This window comes from Neophocaena asiaeorientalis, unplaced genomic scaffold (genome assembly GCF_003031525.2).
Source record: "Neophocaena asiaeorientalis asiaeorientalis breed wild unplaced genomic scaffold, Neophocaena_asiaeorientalis_V1.1 scaffold325, whole genome shotgun sequence".
NCBI lineage: Eukaryota > Metazoa > Chordata > Mammalia > Artiodactyla > Phocoenidae > Neophocaena > Neophocaena asiaeorientalis.
This window is the reverse complement of record NW_020172742.1, coordinates 1759606-1778836: the sequence shown is the minus strand read 5'-3', so window position 1 is coordinate 1778836 and position 19231 is coordinate 1759606. Positions and strand designations below refer to the sequence as shown.

At 38.7% G+C, this 19231-nt stretch overlaps 1 protein-coding gene across 4 annotated transcripts in view; it reads right to left on the bottom strand.

The window, feature by feature from the left end:
* The window catches only part of THUMPD3 (THUMP domain 3 tRNA guanosine methyltransferase), a 24645-nt gene extending 7502 nt beyond the window's left edge, over positions 1–17143 (bottom strand). For 2 of the 4 annotated variants that reach the window (XM_024740669.1, XM_024740672.1), the window contains exons 1-6: positions 17063–17143; positions 15468–15756; positions 14312–14389; positions 7582–8058; positions 4996–5126; positions 2768–2837 (exon numbers count right to left, since the gene is read on the bottom strand). In XM_024740669.1, coding sequence (XP_024596437.1) covers positions 2768–2837; positions 4996–5126; positions 7582–8058; positions 14312–14389; positions 15468–15722 — 1011 coding nt within the window. In that variant the 5' untranslated portion in view covers positions 15723–15756; positions 17063–17143. Of the gene's footprint in view, positions 1–2767; positions 2838–4995; positions 5127–7581; positions 8059–14311; positions 14390–15467; positions 15757–16945; positions 17033–17062 lie in introns of those variants that run through there. The other 2 variants (XM_024740671.1, XM_024740670.1) reach the window with 2 other exon arrangements.
* Positions 17144–19231: the final 2088 nt, after the last annotated feature.

Sequence of the window (19231 nt, the reverse complement as noted above, 5' to 3'; positions counted from 1 at the left end):
CCAGGGAAGCCCAGATTTTGTCACTTTTTAAAAAAAAAAAAAAAATTTCTTTATTTATATTTGGCTGTGTTGGGTCTTCGTTGCTGCACACGGGCTTTCTCTAGTTGCTGCGAGTGCAGGCTCCTCATTGCGGTGGCTTCTCTTGTTGTGGAGCATGGGCTCTAGGTGTGTGGGCCTCAGTAGTTGTGGCGCTCAGCCTCAGTAGTTGTGGCTTGCGGGCTCTAGAGTGTAGGCTCAGTAGCTGTGGTGCACAGGTTTAGTTGCTCTGTGGCATGTGGGATCTTCCCGGACCAGGGCTCAAACGCATGTCCCCTGCATTGGCAGATGGATTTTTAACTACTGCGCCACCAGGGAAAGCCAGGATTTTGTAATTTTAAATCAAAAACATGTCAGCAGAACAGAAATACCGAGCTTTCCATATTATTTGTGCAATGGGGTGACATACTACCCTAGGCCTGAACAATGTTCTATGCAGATTAACAGAAGGTTTCTGACATGAAAGCAGAGACAGTTCTGCCCTTGGTTTAGGGATGAGTAACAAACACCTCTTCCATGGTAAACAGTAATACCCCCGTATCTATGGACACAGGGCTTCTTAGCTTTTTCTTTTGCCCAGACCCTTGAGGGTAATGGAGAAGGGTGATGTAGGGAGGATGATGTAGAGTTTGATGAAAGCCTCTCTGGTGATTCTGATTGCCGAGTATTCATTTTTTCTTCTAAACCTATTTAGATTTTTGGGTTTTATAGTACTTCCAAGTTTTAAAGGCAGTATTATAAATCAAATACTTTATACTTTGGTGAACAAACTGTTTATATACCCTTTCAATTCCTTTCATAATTTCATTCATTTTGATCATATACCAACTTAGGTTTTTCCATATTGACATCCTCATGCCTACCCCTACATGGAAATGCCTCAAACATTTTCTTTTTATTTATTTTTTATTTTTTGGTGGGGCTGGGAGCTCTTCCGGTCTCTCTCTAGCTCTGTTGTATATTTCTTGACATGTAGTAACCTTCACTGCTATTCCAGACCATAGACACATCATGGTTTAATGCTAGAGAAGCACACTCTGCTTTGTTCCCAGAATTCTTTGTGACAACAACTGAGTTTTCTCTGTGTGGCTCTTTAGCCAGAGTAAATTTCTCTAGCTGACACTAGCAGAAAACAGCAGTCATCTAGACTACTATGATCTCCTTCTGGGATTCAAATTCCCAGGTAGCCGATGTCATTTTCTAATTGCAGTCTGGATTATTTTTCCCTTTGTGGGTTGTTTTGGACTTGCTCATCTGTCCAGTTTCTGCTCAGTCACAGAATCTGTAGTATCTCCCTGCAGTTTATTCCCATTGGCTTTACATATACTATACATAAAGCAATTTTTTACAAATTTAATTTAATTTAAATTTAATTTTTTTTTTTTTTTTCTCAGCTTGGATCAGAGACCAGAAGCGCATTGGCTGTTTACTGTTGGAGGTAGAGCAGTGTCTGGAGAACAAGTCCCTCTTTTTTTCTTTTTTTTCTTTTTTTTTGCGGTACGCGGGCCTCTCACTGCCGTGACCTCTCCCGTAGCGGAGCACAGGTTCCGGATGCGCAGGCCCCGCGGCCATGGCTCACGGGCCCAGCCACTCCACGGCATGTGGGATCCTCCCGGACCGGGGCACGAACCCGTGTCCCCTGCATTGGCAGGCGGACTCTCAACCACTGCGCCACCAGGGAAGCCCTAAATTTAAATTTAATTTAAATTTTTTATAAATTTAAGCCATTTTACTGGTGCCCTCTTCCAAATTATTTATTATAAAAGTTTAGGTAATATTGATTCAATAATATGGATTCAAGGAGACTCTCCTGTTAAATGTTCTCCAATTAGAAAATGCCTTTCTATTTCTTGCTTTGCTTTAGGCAGTTTTTGAGTCCTCTCAATGTCATGGTATTTTCTGTAAACTTTGTAACCTTGCTAGACTTCCTAACAAACCTAACTAATGGTCACAGGCTTCCCCATCTTACAAGAACCTAGGAGGATGAAGAAGCATAGTCTCACTTTATAGAGATGAAATGCCCTCCTCCAGTTCAAGCTTGTACCTTCAATTATCTTTTCTGTTCAAGTCTACCAGTTTGTCTGTTACAGAAATGGGACTCACCAGTTTGTAATTCTCAGCCTCCTCTGTAATCCAGTGACTAAAGATGACTTATAACCTAAATCTAGTCCTTGGCTATTTGTAATAAGTGGCTACATCCTTATCACAAAAGTTCCACCTTTACTAGTGTAATTCACTCAAAACTCTTGGGTCCATGGACCTAACCTTGGTGATTTCATTATGTCTAATTTACCCATGAGTTCTAGAACATTCTGGATGTATCACTTCCTTATCTAAAAGCTAAAGAAGGGTTCCCCTGGTGGTGCAGTAGTTAAGAATATGCCTGCCAATGCAGGGGACCCAGGTTCGAGCCCTGGCCTGGGAAGATCCCACATGCCTCGGAGCACCTAAGGCTGTGCACCCCAACTACTGAGTCTGTGCTCTAGAGCCCGCAAACCACAACTACTGAGCCCATGTGCCACAACTACTGAAGCCCACGTACCTAGAGCCCATGCTCCGCAACAAGGGAAGCCACCGCGATAAGAAGCCCGCACACCGCAACAAAGAATAGCCCCCACTGGCCGCAACTAGAGAAAACCCATGCACCGCAACAAAGACCCAATGCAGACAAAAATAAAATTTAAAAAATAGTAAATAAATAAATAAATAAAAGCTAAAGAAAAGTTATTACCTCAATTGATATTGCCCCTGTTCCACACATCGGATCAACTATTATATCAGTAGGCTGAGGAGCACAGAGCCTAGAGAAGAAAACAGCCTATATGAACAGACAAGACTTCCACGACTATTCCTAAAGCTGTAAGATCAAAGGCCTGTTATGCTAGCATGAAGAAACAATTGATATTTATTTTTAAAATCAATTGGTAATTACATGTTGACTATATATCCTAGCACTTACAAAAACAAAAACATTACATATAACTAAAAGTCCCCTTTGATTACCATCCAAAATCCCATTTCACTTCCAAATGGAAATAGCTTCTAGATCTGTTAATATATGTGTGTATATGCTTTTAGAAAACACATGTTATTTTGTATATAGACCTGTGTTGTTAACATTTAAAACAACTCAAATGTGTGAAGTAGAACATGTATCAATATAAGTTTACTGGAAATTATTCATTCAGTATTCCTTTCCTAATTAATTCAATTTGAAAGATAATAACATTGCTATAAAATAACTGCTTTACTTTGAGCACTTAGTATTTGCCAGGCATGGATTTAAGCTCTTTGCATGCATTATCTCTTTTAGTCCTTTTAACCATCTTGTGAGATAGGTTACTATTATTATTCTCATTTACAGATAAGCTGATGCCAACCTGTCCATGGACACAAAGCTAGTAGGTGACAGAGTCAGGATTAGAGGAATTACTGTTAGTGGCTTAAATGTTACCTCTTCTATGAAGCATCCCCTCCTCAGACAGGTGACAAGGTTTATCTTTCCTCCTTTTGTCCTGCTATTCTTTCCACATTATATTATGGTTCTCCCTTACAAAACTGAGATTCCTGGGGACTAACTCTGGATTCTTATTGTAATACCTGTCCAGCTCTACTTCTCCATTCCTGCCCCTCAACACACGGCAACAGAATCCTTGGCAACCCTCTTGGTAGTAAGCAACCCCGTACTCCTAGCCACTGCTGCTGCGTCTGGGTGAACACATGACTGAAACTATGTCAACCAGATTCTCTCTTCTAAGACGTGGGAACAAAGAGCTAGAAGACCTAGGCAGTATGGGGCTGGCTGGTTATTTAAAATTGGAAATACATAAATTTAGATGACGGGCAGCCATTTGCACAGATGAGCAAAACAAGAACCCGTAGGCTCCCAGGGTAGATAAAAGTGACTGTCTAGGTTTCTGGTGGTTTTCTAAGACCTGGTTCCTACCCTTCTTAAGATACGGCTTTTAGTTTTTCTGTGGATTTCCCAAGACTTCTCGGTATCTTGCCAGTAATTCCCCCTCCCACACAATCATCACTTTTTTTTAATCTTAAACTAGCTTAATTAGGTTTCTAACAGTTGCACCCAAAATTACTCTCCATATCCCTGGCTCCCACCGTAATGCCTGGCAGTAGATAATAAATGTTTGTTAAATGAATGAAGACTAGGAGCTCTTGCTTAATCAAACGGGTGCAGTTTTCTATTGTTGTCATTGAATTGACAGGTTCCAATTGTATTGAACTAGGACTCCATGGATGAGCAGGGTAAAAGAGGAAGCAAAGATTGGAGGAGTAGGAAATACAATTAACTACCAGGCTATGCCAGGCACCGTATGTAACAGGTATTTTTCATCTGTTTTTGCAATTTACTCCTCACTAATAATCCTTTAAGTCTAATATCAAACCCATTTTGCAGTCTGGCAAACAGAAACCTAGAGAAAACAACTCGTCCTAGTGGTGGAAAGAAACACCCAATCAAAGGGAAAAGGGCAAAGGAGAAAGAAAGTTATATCTTGCTCTTGGAAAAGTGGAAAATTTTCCATGTGAGTATAAAATTTTAAAATGTAAGTAAAAGCTCTCTGTGTTCACTTATACATTATACACATTAAAAAAATCTCTGCTTTCATCTGCTTCACTGCATAGAAATGAAACAAAGCAAAATTTGTTCTATTTCCCAACACGCAGTATATCCTTTCTAAACAGAAACGTGATAACCACGTTCAAGAGGCAGATGAAAACTACTGTTCTCATTTTAAAATCAAGAAAATTGAGATAGTAATTAAGTGATATTTTCAGGATCTCAAGGAATCAACACTGGATACAAAGAAAGAGAGCTTTAGCTTTTTATCCTGTTCCTTAACTACTAGATTCTAACACAGTACCTCACAAAAAATTACATTTTGAAGGGAAAATTCAAACCAAGTTGTCACGTTCATCTACATGGCAAACCCATTCTCTTACCTGAGCATCCCATAGGCAAGAGTAGATCTAAGAGTTGTGGGTCCAAAATGTGTGATATTTCTTCGGTGGAGACTCTCTTCTGTCAATGCAATGCCCACAACAATTTCATTATCATGGATATTCAAAAGAACCTATAAAATAAGAATAAAATAGTTTTAGGGTTATTCGAACTGTACTTATCACTAAGATTTTAAAATTTGAGGCTTTATTAATTTTTGTTACTTTATTACTGAGGTATACTTTGCATACAGTAAAACGCACAAATTTTAAGTGCGCAGCGCAGTAATTTTTACATATAAATGCTGTGTAACCATCACATAAACATATCTATAGTTTTTCTTGCCCTCTGTCAATACCCACCACAAATTATCATTAATCTGACCACTACCATGATAAACTATTTTGTCTTTTTTTGAGCTTCATATAAATGAAATCATTTAAGAATATTGTATTTAAAAATTTTTTAATCTATTTTATTCTCCTTTTAATTCACCGTATTCACAAGTTAGCTATAACCAGATTCCCCCCGAATTTTTATGAGAAACACATTTTGAAGGTTTCCAGGTTTTTAATATGCATTTTTGAAATTTTTAACTTTTTTGGAAAAAATTCCAAACATCCAGAAATGCTTACCAGAACACTGGCACAACGAACTCTTAAGTATGCTCTTCATTTAGATTAACCAACTTTTAACGATGGGCCACATTTGCTTTAAAACCTATTATTTTTTTAGTACTTTTTAAAACTTGACTCAAGTAATGTCTGTGAAAGAGTGTTTCTTTTTGGTCTTAAGTTATAGTTTTTCTAACACACAGTTAAATATATACTATTCAAACAAAAATAAAAGTTGAAATAAAATATGTTCTGCAATCTTCCACCTAAAATTTCCTCACCATGATCTTAACAGCAGCAGCTAACACTTACCTAGCTATATGCAAACTACTGTTCTACACACTTTATATTTGTTACCTCATTTCATAGCCACACCCTCTGAGCTAGGTATTATTATCCTCCTTTTATAGATAAGGAAATTAAGGTACAAAGAGGTCAGTTTACTTGCCCAAAGTTATGCAGCTCGTAAACTGGGATTTAAATCCATGTAGCATGGCTCCAGAATCTGTACTCTGAGCTCCCATGCTAACTTCTGGACATCACTGTTCTAGTTAGCCTATTCATTCTCATAACAGCTGTTACAAGAAAAAAAAGAATGGGGACTTGTTCTTCTGATTTGATGTGCAAAAAAAAAGTTACAGAGAGAACAGGCAACTTGCCCCAGATTCAAGTGTCCCAAAAGCAACAGTAAATGACTCCTTGGTGAAAACGTCAGCTGCTAGGGGCCTTTTAAGCTGTCAGAGATGGAAAGACTTGTTAGTATGGCTCACATGTGAATCACCCTTATAGTAGAAGATTGAGACCAAGGAGGGTAAGCGTGCTAAAAAGAGGTATCTGGATTTGGGAATCTAGCAGAATTTAAGAAAAAGGACAGCTGGCTCTAACATGAGTATTAGCAATGATGTCCTGATTTTATAAGGTCGAGGTTTGTTTTAAAAATGTATTCCACTTCAGAAGCAAAGTCTGAAACCAAGACACACAAAACAAAATAGTTGTTTTAATTCTTTTGAATTTTATAATCTGAAAGTCCACATAATGTAAAAAGCACTAGATTAGAAATTAGAAAATTCAAGTCTTAATAGCTCTCATCTATTAAGCATGTAGTATAGACCAGGTATCACACCAGATACTTAAAATGTATAATCTCATTTAACCTTCAGGACACACAGGTATAAACTATTATTGGCTCCATTTGAAAGAGAGGCTCAGAGAGAATAACTTGTCCAAAGTTACACAGTTAGGGAGTCAAAAGTTGGATCTAGCTCTGTCTCAATAGCCCATGCTCTTGTTAATGATACCCTACAGTTTTCTTCCTTTGTGACATCTTTGGTTCTGGTATCAGGGTGATGGTGGCCTCACAGAATGAGTTTGGGAGTGTTCCTCCCTCTGCTATATTTTGGAAGAGTTTGAGAAGGATAGGTGTTAGCTCTTCTCTAAACGTTTGATAGAAGTAGCCTGTGAAGCCATCTGGTCCTGGGCTTTTGTTTGTTGGAAGATTTTTAATCACAGTTTCAATTTCAGTGCTTGTGATTGGTCTGTTCATATTTTCTATTTATTCCCGGTTCAGTCTCAGAAGGTTGTGCATTTCTAAGATTGAGAGAGTGGCATGGACATACATATAGTACCAAATGTAAAATAGATAGCTAGTGGGAAACCGCCACATAGCACAGGGAGATCAGCTCGGTGCTTTGTGACCACCTAGAGGGGTGGGGTAGGAAGGGTGGGAGGGAGGGAGATGCAAGAGGGAGGAGATATGGGGATATATGTATATGTATAACTGATTCATTTTGTTATAAAGCAGAAACTAACACACCATTGTAAAGCAATTATACTCCAATAAAGATGTTAAAAAAAAACGATACCCTATTAGCTTTGTGGCCTCAGTTTGATTGTCCATAAGATTGGGTTAGTCTTGAAAATTCTACACATTTATGAGAGCCTTCTTGAATCATCACAGTAAGAGCCTGCACTTACCTCCACATCAAAGTTGGTCATGTCAGCCTTCCACTTAAAATAATCTTGAACAGCACCCCCAAAATCTCTTGCCGCCTCATTTGAGGAAAAGCAATGTTTCTCTCCTGCCCTGTTGCATGTGACTCTAAACTTCAGCACTTCAGGATCAGTTTCTTCTTTTGAGCTTTCCTCAGTCTCATCTTTGCAAGATGTCAAATCATCACCTACTAATGTTGATATCTCTTCTTTGATGGCTGCATTTTCATAATAGTCTAAGATCTGTGAATCTAAGACATTGTTAGTGAACTCTTTTTTGACATCTCTCTCATCTGTTTTGTCTCCTCGTCCACTTTCAATCTTCTGTTTACTTGAATTCTGATTGATCTTTTTGTGCTTTGTTTTTTTTTTCTTGAAACATGTGTTAATTTTCCATATTTTTAAAGGGTCTGACCATGGAAGCTTCCCAGCCAAGTCCTCAAAATCCTTTAGAACTTCTTCCTATAAAAGAGAGAATGAAATCCATTCATTTCATTCATTTCTCACCACTTTAATTGAACAAATAAACCCCTACTTTGCCTACAGACTACGTTAATTGTTATGTTGGGGGTGGCAGGAGTACAGGACAAAAGAGTAAATAATATAATGTCTGCAATTGAGGAAATTAAAGTCTCACTGAAAATTAAGATTTACACAAATTAAGGCTACTACAGAATAATACAAGACAGAATGGTAGATCAGAGGCTGGGATTCAAGATTAAAATGTAAGCAAATAAGGAACTATTAACAGTGGTTACCTCCAGCGAGGGGAAATGAGGAGATGAAAGACAGGGGAGGGAGGGCAGCTTACCTCTCACTGACTTCCTTTTGAATTTTGTGCTGTGTATACATATTAACTATTTTTGAAAAGAAAAAACCCAAACCTTAAGCAGTTAAAAATGTATCTATCCAATTTCTAAATAGTATCTATAGTCATCTTTTAGAAAAGTAAATCTGATCATGCTTAAAGCCCCTCAACAGCCTCCCATTACACCCCCCAAAATTTAACTTCCTTAAAAAGCCCAAATAACCCGACTCTTGCCTGTGTCTCTTACATCACTTCAGGATCATTCTCTCCCTAGCTTCGTACCTCTGCTTGGAAGGTATATGCTTCATATGGCCTCTCTGCATTGCTGGTTCTCTTCTCATTATTTAACAGCAATTTAAAAGGCACATCCTTTGAGAGACCTGCTCTACTTAAAGTAATCCTCTCAAGTCATTCTTTTCTCATTTTATTTTCTTTAGAGAACTTAACATTATCTAAAGTTATTAGGTTTAGGCTCCTCCCAGAAGGTAAGCACAGGGTGGAAAGACCTTGGCTGTCTTGACCATTGCTATAAACCACACATCTAGAGCAGTGTCTGGTGTAAAAAAGGTGCTCAGTAAACAGCTAATGGATATGTGGTAAAATGTTAAAACGGGTGGTACAGAGCCGTGCTGTCCAATTCAGCAGCCACTAGTCACATACAGCTACTGAAATATTTTAAATGATTTAAAATTAAAAATTCAGTTTCTCAGTCATATTAGCTACACTTCACATGGCTATCATGCTGGACAGCATAAACATACAACATTTCCATCAGAAGTTCTGGTGCAGAGCACTGGCACAGACAGTATATGTTACTGAAGATCAAAGTAGAAAGAAATCAGTGCTGACTGATGGAGCTGAGACTTGAATTGGAAGTGAGTGAAGGCTGTAATACTACTTGAAACCTGATGAAATAATGGTAATTTCAGGTTGGGCAAATTCAATTTTATTTACAAATAATTTCCATATAAAGGGCATCTATAGGACTTGTAGGTTTAACATGGTGGGATAACACTGGTACAGCCCCTTTCTTTCTTCAGAAACCACTCTAAAAGAAAAGAACAACAGAAATACCAACTCTATCCTAATAGAATCTACATGATATCTGTAACCTAGAAACAGAACATAAGAATTATAACATAAGAATTCCCAGGCTCAGTGAAGGTAAAGCAGAGGTGCAGAAAGACAACAGAGGGAGAATGACTACAGATCTCAAAGGGGAGAGCAGTCTGCAGAGCAGTAGGAAATAAACTCTTCTCTGGAACAGCAGGGAAGAAGTACATGCACTGAGAGGGAGCGTCCCTGGATCTCGTTTGTACCCAGAAGCAGCAGAGGAGAGAAATGGAGGCTGAACAAGGAATCTCACAGACATGCTCTATTTGCTGGAAACAGAGTAGAGATGGGGAGATATACTCTACATTGTGAATAACCCTAAAGCTGGTGAATGCTTCCAGCTAGGGAGAAGTAATGGTTAAAAGAACTCATTAAGTGGTATGGAAATTACACCTCAACAAAGCTATTTAAAAAAAAAGGAAGAGAACTCATTCACCACAACCTTTTGTCAAAAGGAACTTCACAGTGAACCAGAGGGATTTCTTGCTAGCTTGGAACAGTTCCTGAACCTCCTATAAAGAGGAGGCCCAAGAGGGACTACCTCATTCAAAGATGAGCAATTATCAAAAGTTATCAGCACCAGACTTATATGAACGGAAAAAAGGAGAAAAGGGACAGAAAAACAGCGGACAAAAACCAGTGACCAGAAAGACACTGCCACAGAGCAGCTGAAAACCATGATCAAATATGTTGACATGACATCAAAAAATGTAATAAGGAGATACTTTTGCAAAATAAGAGCTGAATTGCAAAATAAGAGCTCAAAGCACAGATATAAAAGCAGGAAAAAGATGAGGGGAGCTGCCAGAAGGAGATGAAACAGGATCTTGTAGAGTTCAAAGAAAAGTGGAATAAAAAAACAAACCACTGCAAAATTGAAGACCATATTGAAAGCACCACATATAAAAGCCACCGCTGAAAACACAGTAAGGGATGTGAAGAAAAGTAAAGCGAATACAATAAAAATTAGCAAAAATTTAAAAATGGATTAGAGAGAACATGATAAAACATCAAAGACAGTCAAAGAGATCCTGCTGTATGTATAACTGGTTTATCCCTGATGGAGGGATTTAAAATAAAGAAAACATACTAAAAAAATAATTCAAGAAAACTTTCAAGAAACATAAATGGAAGTGAATTTCTCTACAGACTGACATGTCTTAACTGGAATTAGCAACAAGGAGATGTACCCTGGTGAACTTCAAAATTGAAAAAAAAAATCATCTGGGCATCAAGCAAAAATAACAAGAAAGCAACAAATAAGGAGGAAAAATAACAGGATGACTTCAGAATTCTCCATGGCAACATTTCATGCTGGAAGAGAACAAACATTGTCTATGATATTCTTAAGGAAGGAAAGCGTGACTCCAAATTTTAAACCCAAATTATTAATCAAATAGAAAGGTGAAAGACAAACATTTGTGAACTCATGCCAGTCAAGAGATAAAAACTGTAACAAAAGGACAGGTAGTGTGCCTATAATCAATTTAACTATAGGACTAAAATGAAAACAAATACAGGGATTATGACTGCAAAACAGAATGTAAATGTTACAAAGTGGCCTGTCCTTAGAGGGGAAAGGGAACAGAAGATGGGAAGTAATTTAAGCACACTGATATCCTCTTCTCTCATTCCCCAAGGTCAAAGGTTAGAAATTAACGCTTAGCAGAGAAAGTGCAAAACACAGGCAGTTTGGTGCTTCCAGAATATAATCTCAGTGACTTTTCATGCAGCATTAAAGCTTTTCGGGTTTCATCCAATCTTTTAAATAAATAAATAAATAAATAAAGATGATTTTTTAAAAAGTATATTTAAAGGATTTAAAGGCATGTGGTTCAACATTAAGAAAAATTATAAAACTGGAAGGTGAAAGGGAAGGAAGAGAGATGTGGGAAATATGCCAATTTCATCACTGCTCTTAGTAGGGATTCAAAAATACTGTGTAAACAGTAGAATAAGTTGTATTTATAAAGGTAACAGCTAGAGAGCAAATACAAGCCTTCCAAATATTTTAAAACACATGCACGGGGAAAAAGCAAAGAAAACACATAAAATAAATTTTTAAAAAGAAAGAAAAAGAAAGCAGAAGGCGTGTAGCATAAATGTGAGAGAACCAAGACCAAACATTTCTGTCATGTCAATAAACATCAATGGGATAAACTTATTAAACAGAAAAATGACCCTCAGACTGAATATGTACAAGGGTGTATATAGGATGTTCATTGCACTACTGTAATAGCAAGACTGTGAAAAATCTTAATGTCCTAAAATGGGACCGATTAAATTGTGATACAGTCAAATCCAACAATGATATTGCCATGATCTCCAAGATAAATGAGAAAAAGCACAGCACAGGACAGTATGTATGTCATACTTCCATTTGTGTAAATATGTAAATAAAATACACATATTCATAAAATATCTCTAGAAGGATATCTCAGAAATTGGTAATAGTTGTTGCCTCCAAGGAGGGGAACACGTGGTATGAAAACAGGGGAATACTTTTCACTGTATATCTCTTCAGTCTTTACAGTTTTGCTCTAAGAACATGTATAAACTCGCTTAAAAAAATTTTAATCACAGATGTTAGCCTTTTTTTAATCAGTTAATAAAAAGGCTAATAAAATTCATGGTATCATCTGAATATTTAAAAATAAGAGAACCCATTAGAATGCTTAAACTAACAGGCTTTTATAAGCCATGAGAAAGTATAATGCAACAAAGAAAAACTGATGGTCAACAGAATGAAAACTAGAAGCGAATGTTTAAAAACAAGGTTTTATTGGGGGCATGTTCCAAATTAAGTCCACAAAGTGGAGGGCTTAACAATTTCTCATGGTTATACACAAGAGAAGTTGCCCTTGCAGAGATCTGAAAATCTACCTTAGGGCTTCCCTGGTGGCGCAGCGGTTAAGAATCCACCTGCCAATTCAGGGGACACAGGTTCATGCCCTGGTCTGGGCAGATCCGACATGCCGTGGAGCAACTAAGCCCATGTGCCACAACTTCTGAGCCCGAGTGCCACAACTACTGAAGCCCATGCGCCTAGAGCCCGTGCTCCGCAACAAGAAAAGCCACCGCAATGAGAAGCCCGCGCACCGCAACGAAGAGTAGCCCCCGCTCGCCGCAACTAGAGAAAGCCCGTGTGCAACAACAAAGACCCAATGCGGCCAAAAGTAAAATAAATAAATTTTAAAAAATAAATAAAAGGTGAAATTATTTTTTAAAAAAAGAAAAAAAAAAAAAAGAAAGAAAATCTGCCTTAATCCCTGCTGCTCTTCTTCTGGGACTTCCACCAGTAATATCTTTTGCAGTTACTTACAAGGCAACTCTGAATACCTGGCTCATATAGAACCATTCCATAATAACAAATTCACCTCCAAAAACACTCAAAATAATACAAATTCTAAGATGACAAAAACACAGTAATTGAAGAAAATATTAATAACACCCTAGTAGGTTAGAGGCAAGAATTTAAGATGGACACTTATAGTTTTAAAAAATATGTTAACATTTATTCATGTATAGAATTGACTATCACAATTTTGAAATACTTAAGAGCAAAAACTGTCAGCACCCTGCCTGTTATTCACTAGTTTTATAGATATGATATGGTTGGCAATGCCTATCAGAAGGCTGAAGGGTTATAAAACTAGTGTTAGAAGTTACATTTTTAGTTAATAAAATTATCATCTATTTTGAGTCTCAATTCTTTTAGGTCTGTTTTTTTCTAGGTTGGGGGTTCATATCAGTTTGGTTTTTGAAATCAACCTGTTGTCAATAAATAAAAATTAGAGAATTAGGCAGCATATCACAACTTTAAAAAAGATTATTTCTAATATAGGCAATAAAACTGAAAGAAAAAAGTTTTCAAGCATTTGACTCTGGAAACCAGACCAAAAAGCAATCTGGAAAAATACCAAAGACTCACTGTGATCTATTTTCAGCGTTCAGCTTAGGCAGCGTCTCAATATTTAGGAATCAGACGCTAAATACAAGTTGGGGATAAAGCTGTTATCCTAACAACTGAAGGAGTATTTAGATATTACTTTGGCTTTATTTCAAAAAACAAGCTAGAGAAGAAAGCAGGGCAAAAGGAGCATGGTGAGAGAAAGTGTTATTTGTAGATGACACAAACTGTCACCTACTCTGGTTCACAGCCTAGAAGCAATTCTATTTTGAAACCATATACATCAGCAAAGCTCATCTAAGGTGTCCATCTTTTGTAAGAAAGTCAAACAATTTGTTCTATTTCTTATAAGTTTTTCAATATTGATATTTATTTCTTGATATTTATTTCTTTCATCTTTTCAGAAAATGGAATACAATTAACATATAATATTATTTTAGTCTCAGGTGTACACATAATGATTCAGTATTTGTTTACACTGCAAAATGATCACCACAAGCCTAGTTAACATCTGTCACCATACTGTTAAAAGGTTTTTCTTGTGACGAGAACTTTTAAGACCTATCTTAGCAATTTGCAAATGTGCAATACAGCATTAATTACAGTCACCATGCTGTACATTATAGCCCCAGGACCTACCTGTAACTGGAAATCTGTACCTGTCGACTCCCTTCATCCATTCCCCACCCCCTGCAATAATGATTTTTAAAAGCAACTTTTGCGATAGACTATCAATAAATCTCTGGATTTTACTGTAAAAGTCTCCCAGTATTCTATATTATAAAAGCAGCAGTAATGCTAAACGATACACAGAATGTGAAAAGTGGAAATAACCTCTTTGGGAAGACGGCTGAAGATCAGCTACTGTGTTTGGGATAGCTCACCTTTGTTTCTTTGAACTGGTAATCCTTAAACTCCTGAACAACCACAAATAAGTTATCAACTGATCTCAGACAGTGAACCTGGGGAGGGAAAAAAATGTTGGAAACAAATTTCTGCAAAAGCTTTTGAAGCGCATAAACTATCAGCATTTAAATATAAAAATCAGGTACAAAGATTTTAAAGCAGCTAATACCTATAATTTGTATTTTAAATTTTTCCCAGCTTCTGTTCCTCTACAGAAAAGGAAAAAAGACAGATGGCAGGATAGAAGCTTGAAGTGTTATGTGGGCAACATGGGTTTGGGGGGGGAGGGAGAGATGAAGACAGTGAAGTGGGGCTTTATACTGCCCTCATGGCTCTCTGGGGTACTGTATAGGGTTTGAGCTCCAGCTCTGCGATTATTAGCTAAGCAACCCTGTGCAAATTACTTACTCCTAAGCTCAATTTTAGGAATAAAAATAATTAATCCTTAATTAATGAGGATAATGGTAGGGCCTATCTTTACAAAGCTGCTGAGTTATTATCTAAAACACTGGATGAAAAATACTTGCTTACCAATTCATCCCACAGATATGTAGTGGGTGTCTACTATATGCCAGATACTAAAAGCTTGGGAAATATTGACCAAAAAAAAGAAAAAAAAAAAACAAACAGGCAACAATCCCTGCCCTCATGTTGCTTATGTAGTAATGAGATACAGCTTAGCTTTTACTTTAGTGGGATGGCAGTTTGCTGACCTTCACTTCTCACCTTCAGCGATTCCTAATTACTTTTGAGCAAGAATAAATTTGACACAGATAAAAAGAAAAATTTCTCCCTTTACGCTTCACCACTTAAGTCTAAACTTCAGCTAGATGCTGAAGTAAATAAATTCTAAGAGGCGTAGCAGATACTAAGAATTTCTTCATAAGTCTCACAGGATCCTTTCTGGTGAATTCATCCTCAGGAAATACTAGGATCACTTCTAAAAAATATAGCAAACCTAGTAGTCACACTTACAAATCAGGACCCATTGGAAAATGCAGTAATACTTTAAAATTACCTGATTTGCGGCAGAGCAAAGAAAAGCAATAAGGATTCCAGAGAGGTCTGTAAACTAGAAAGTAACCATAAAATGATATATTTAGAAAACTATTTTAAACATTGCTTCATTCAAACCTGAGCCAGACTTTCCACTGAAATGTCAAAATATATCTTGCCCCGGTCTTTGCTGATTTTGCATGGTGACCCCAATTTCTCTCTCACTTCATCTGCAGCTGTTTGCTCAAAACCAGTAGGCACAGTGGCTCCAATAGTGACTTGGAGATGTTCAGACTCACTTCTGAGGCCACTTTCTGTCACTTGTATAGACCTCTGGTTCTCATGAAGGTTCACATCCAGGAGCTGGTTAGTGGCTTCTTGAACATCAGACATATTGGCAGTGCTTCCAAGGTCCTGAATATAGTCCCTTTAAAAGTAGTACAGAAAAGAAAAAGAAATAATGCCTAAACATTATCACCTCTTATTTCAACTATAACTAAAAACATCTGCTTTGGAGGTCTGGCAGAACAACGCAACACAACTGAATCAGTATTCACCAAAGATAAAAGGACTGAATAACATGGGTACAAAGTGGAGGATATAAAATATTATTAAACAAGCAATACAGATAGTGTTGAAGAAAAGGAGACAGACAAGAGTATTTCCACAGCATGCAATGTTTGGTTTGGGATCACCTATCTTGATGATAGCCATCGCATAACTACAACAGTTAATCCCAAAACAGAAGTTGCTAGAACACATTCAAAAATATTTCTACATCTAGTCCTTTTTCAGCTAGCAGTTAAGAACATGGGGCTTTGGAATTTCAGACCTGGGTCTGAATTCTTGCCCTCACCATTCAGAGGCTGAATGACCTAAAACAAGTTTATTCTCCATTGCCTCAACTTCCTCATCTGCCAAATGGGAACTGAATAATGCCTCTCTCTTAGAGTTGTTGTAAGACTTCAGTGGGAATAGCATACTGCCAGGCCCATGATTAAAACTTGCTAATTAAGGATATCTATCTTCCTCCTTGAAATGGATAGTGATTCATGCATTTAAAAATGATTAACTGAGCACCTACTATCTAGTGACTACAAATATTTGAATGCCTAGGACAGGACAGGCTCTGGGATGCTTGGATGGGCATCAAGAGAGACCTGTGAACTATTTAAACCAGTAAGCCAAATTTCCTTTATCTGAGCTTTTGGTAGGGTGGGGGGCGGGGTGGAGTAGGAGGGACTAAAGAGCTGGGTGGGAGGTGGAGATCAATAGTTCTTGGCAGATTTTCAAAGTTTTGTGAGCCAAAACAACTTAAGTAGGCCCAGAGTACCTACACAGTTCTTGTTCTGTACCCGGGACAGGCGACAGTGTCTAACACAAATAAAAGTCAGTTCCTGCCATTAAGGAGCTCACAATCACTGTGATACGACCTCAATCTGCTAAATAAGGCAGCTGAAGCCCACGAAAGGACGTATCCTACCACGGTCAGAGAGCCAACCAATGGCGCAGGCTAGAATGAAACCCACGTCTCCCGACTCCCACCCCCAGGGCCCTAATCACAGGATCCCGGGGAGCAGGTGAAGCCCAGGGAAAGGTAGCGAGAAGGGCTCCACCGTGGATCGGGCTGAAGTGCAGCCAGTCTCCGGCCCGGGTCGCAAGACGAAGGCCGCCCTTCCCTGCCGAGGGTCAGCAGCGCCCCAACTGGCCACTCCCACCCGCCGCCCGGTTACCGGTCGCCAACGAACACTCTTCCGGCTCCCGGTGCCGCCGAGGCCAGCGCGCCCAGGTCACCGCGCCGGAAGTCGCCTCGGTGCCCCGGAAACGGAAGTCTGGTGGCGCGGTCACAGCGGCTCCGCGCTAGGGGCGGGCGCTGGTGCGAGGTCGCTGAGGAAAAGGCGTGTGTGTAAAGGTCTGTGCGCGGTGGCGTGCAGTACGTGGTGGTTGGTTTCTGCGGTTGCGGACAGGCGCCTCAGCAAGCTGAGCCGGGGAGGCCGCGGGCTTCGTCGCCAGGCGTCATTGTAGCTAACTTTAGAGGGCGCTTAGCGGCGCTGGCACTGAGTAAGCGCTTCACACGCGTCATTTAATTTGTTCCAATAATTCTCAGGTGGCAGGGGCCACCCCTCTTAAAGCCGGGGAAACTGAGTCTCACAGAGGTTAAGTATCTTGCCCAAAACGTCCGCCACAGCACTTTAGAGGCAGAACTGGGATTTGAACCTGGGTGCTGTGCCTCCAGAATGCTTGCTCTTAGCGTCTGAGCCAGTATTGCTCAAACTAGTCCCTGAGTTGTACATTGCCTTCATTATTTTTGCCCAATTGTACTGTTGTTTACTTAACACTTTTCTTTAAATTTATAGTTTCAACAAGTTATTTTAGAAGGAGATTTTACAATTCAGCAACAAAACGATAATTCAGTTAAAAATGGGCAAAGGCCATTTGGAATATTTGGAATATTTCTCCAGAGAAGACACGCATATGGTCAACAGTCACATGGAAGGATGATCAAGGTTACTAGTCATTAGGGAAATGCAAATTAAAACCGCAGTGAAATACCTATTTGAGTGGCTAAAAGTTTTAAAAAGTGGACAGTGCCAAGTTTCAGTAAGGGTGTGGAGCAATGGAACACTTGGGCTTTGTTGGTGGGAATGCAAAATGGTACAGCCACTGTGGAAAACAGTTTGTCCTTTCCTCATAAAGTTAAGCAGAATTACCATATGATCCAGCATTTCTACTGGTAGCTATATACCCAAGAGAACTGAAAACAGATGTTCAAACAAAAACTTTTACATGAATGTGCTTAGCAGCATTATTTATAAGAGCCAAAAAGTGGAAACAACCAGAATATCCCTCAGCTGATGAATAGGTAAACAAAAGTGGTGTATCCACACAATGCAGTATTATTCAGTCATTAAAAAAAGGAATGAAGTACTGAAACATGCTACAACATGGATGAACGTTGAAAACATGCAAAGTGAAAAAAACCCAACAACAACAGCCCCCAAAGACCACATATTCCATTTGTATGAAATGTCTAGAATAGGCGAATATATACAGACAGAAAGATTAGTGGTTGTTTAGGGCGGGGGGGAATGAGGAGATTGGGGAGTGATAGCTAATGGGTATGGGGTTTCTTTTTGGGGTGTTGAGAATGTTCTGGAAGTAGTGATGGTTGCACAGCATTGTGACTATTACTAAGAAACACTGAATTGTACAGTTTAAAATATTTAAATTGGTGAAGTTTGTCTTAAAGGAAACTTTGGTGTCATGGGAAACTCTTCTGCAGTTTCCTCACATGCAAAATGCTACTTCTCTCATAAGAGTTCTTGCAAGCTTTAAATGAGATTAACGTGTTACATAATTAAAATAAATGGTGCCATTAAAAAAATACAGTGGAAACAAAGTTATTAAATTCTGGCCAGATAGTGTTCCCTATAAAATGTTCTAAATGTGAGGCCCATTCTGTTTTTAAAAGGATAAATTGTCAAGTATTAGAGACAAAATTGCATTAAATGAGACCTTCTTGACATAATGAGAGGGATTAAAATATTGAAAAGATTCTTTCCACTTGATTCAGTGTTATTTAATGCATACCTTTATACTATTTAAATTGTCTCTCATAAACAGGTCATACACGTGGGGAAACATTACCCTAAGACAGTAACTACCTGTAATGTTAGGTCTGTCGTTGAAGCAACAGAACTTTTTTTTTTATATATAAATTTATTTATTTAGTTAGTTATGGCTGCGTTGGGTCTTCGTTGCTGCATGCGGGCTTTCTCTAGTTGCGGCGAGCGGGGGGCTGCTCTTCGTTGAGGTGCGTGGGCTTCTCCTTGCAGTGGCTTCTCTTGTTGCAGAGTGCAGGCTCTAGGCGCGCGGGCTTCAGTAGTTGTGGCGCACGGGCT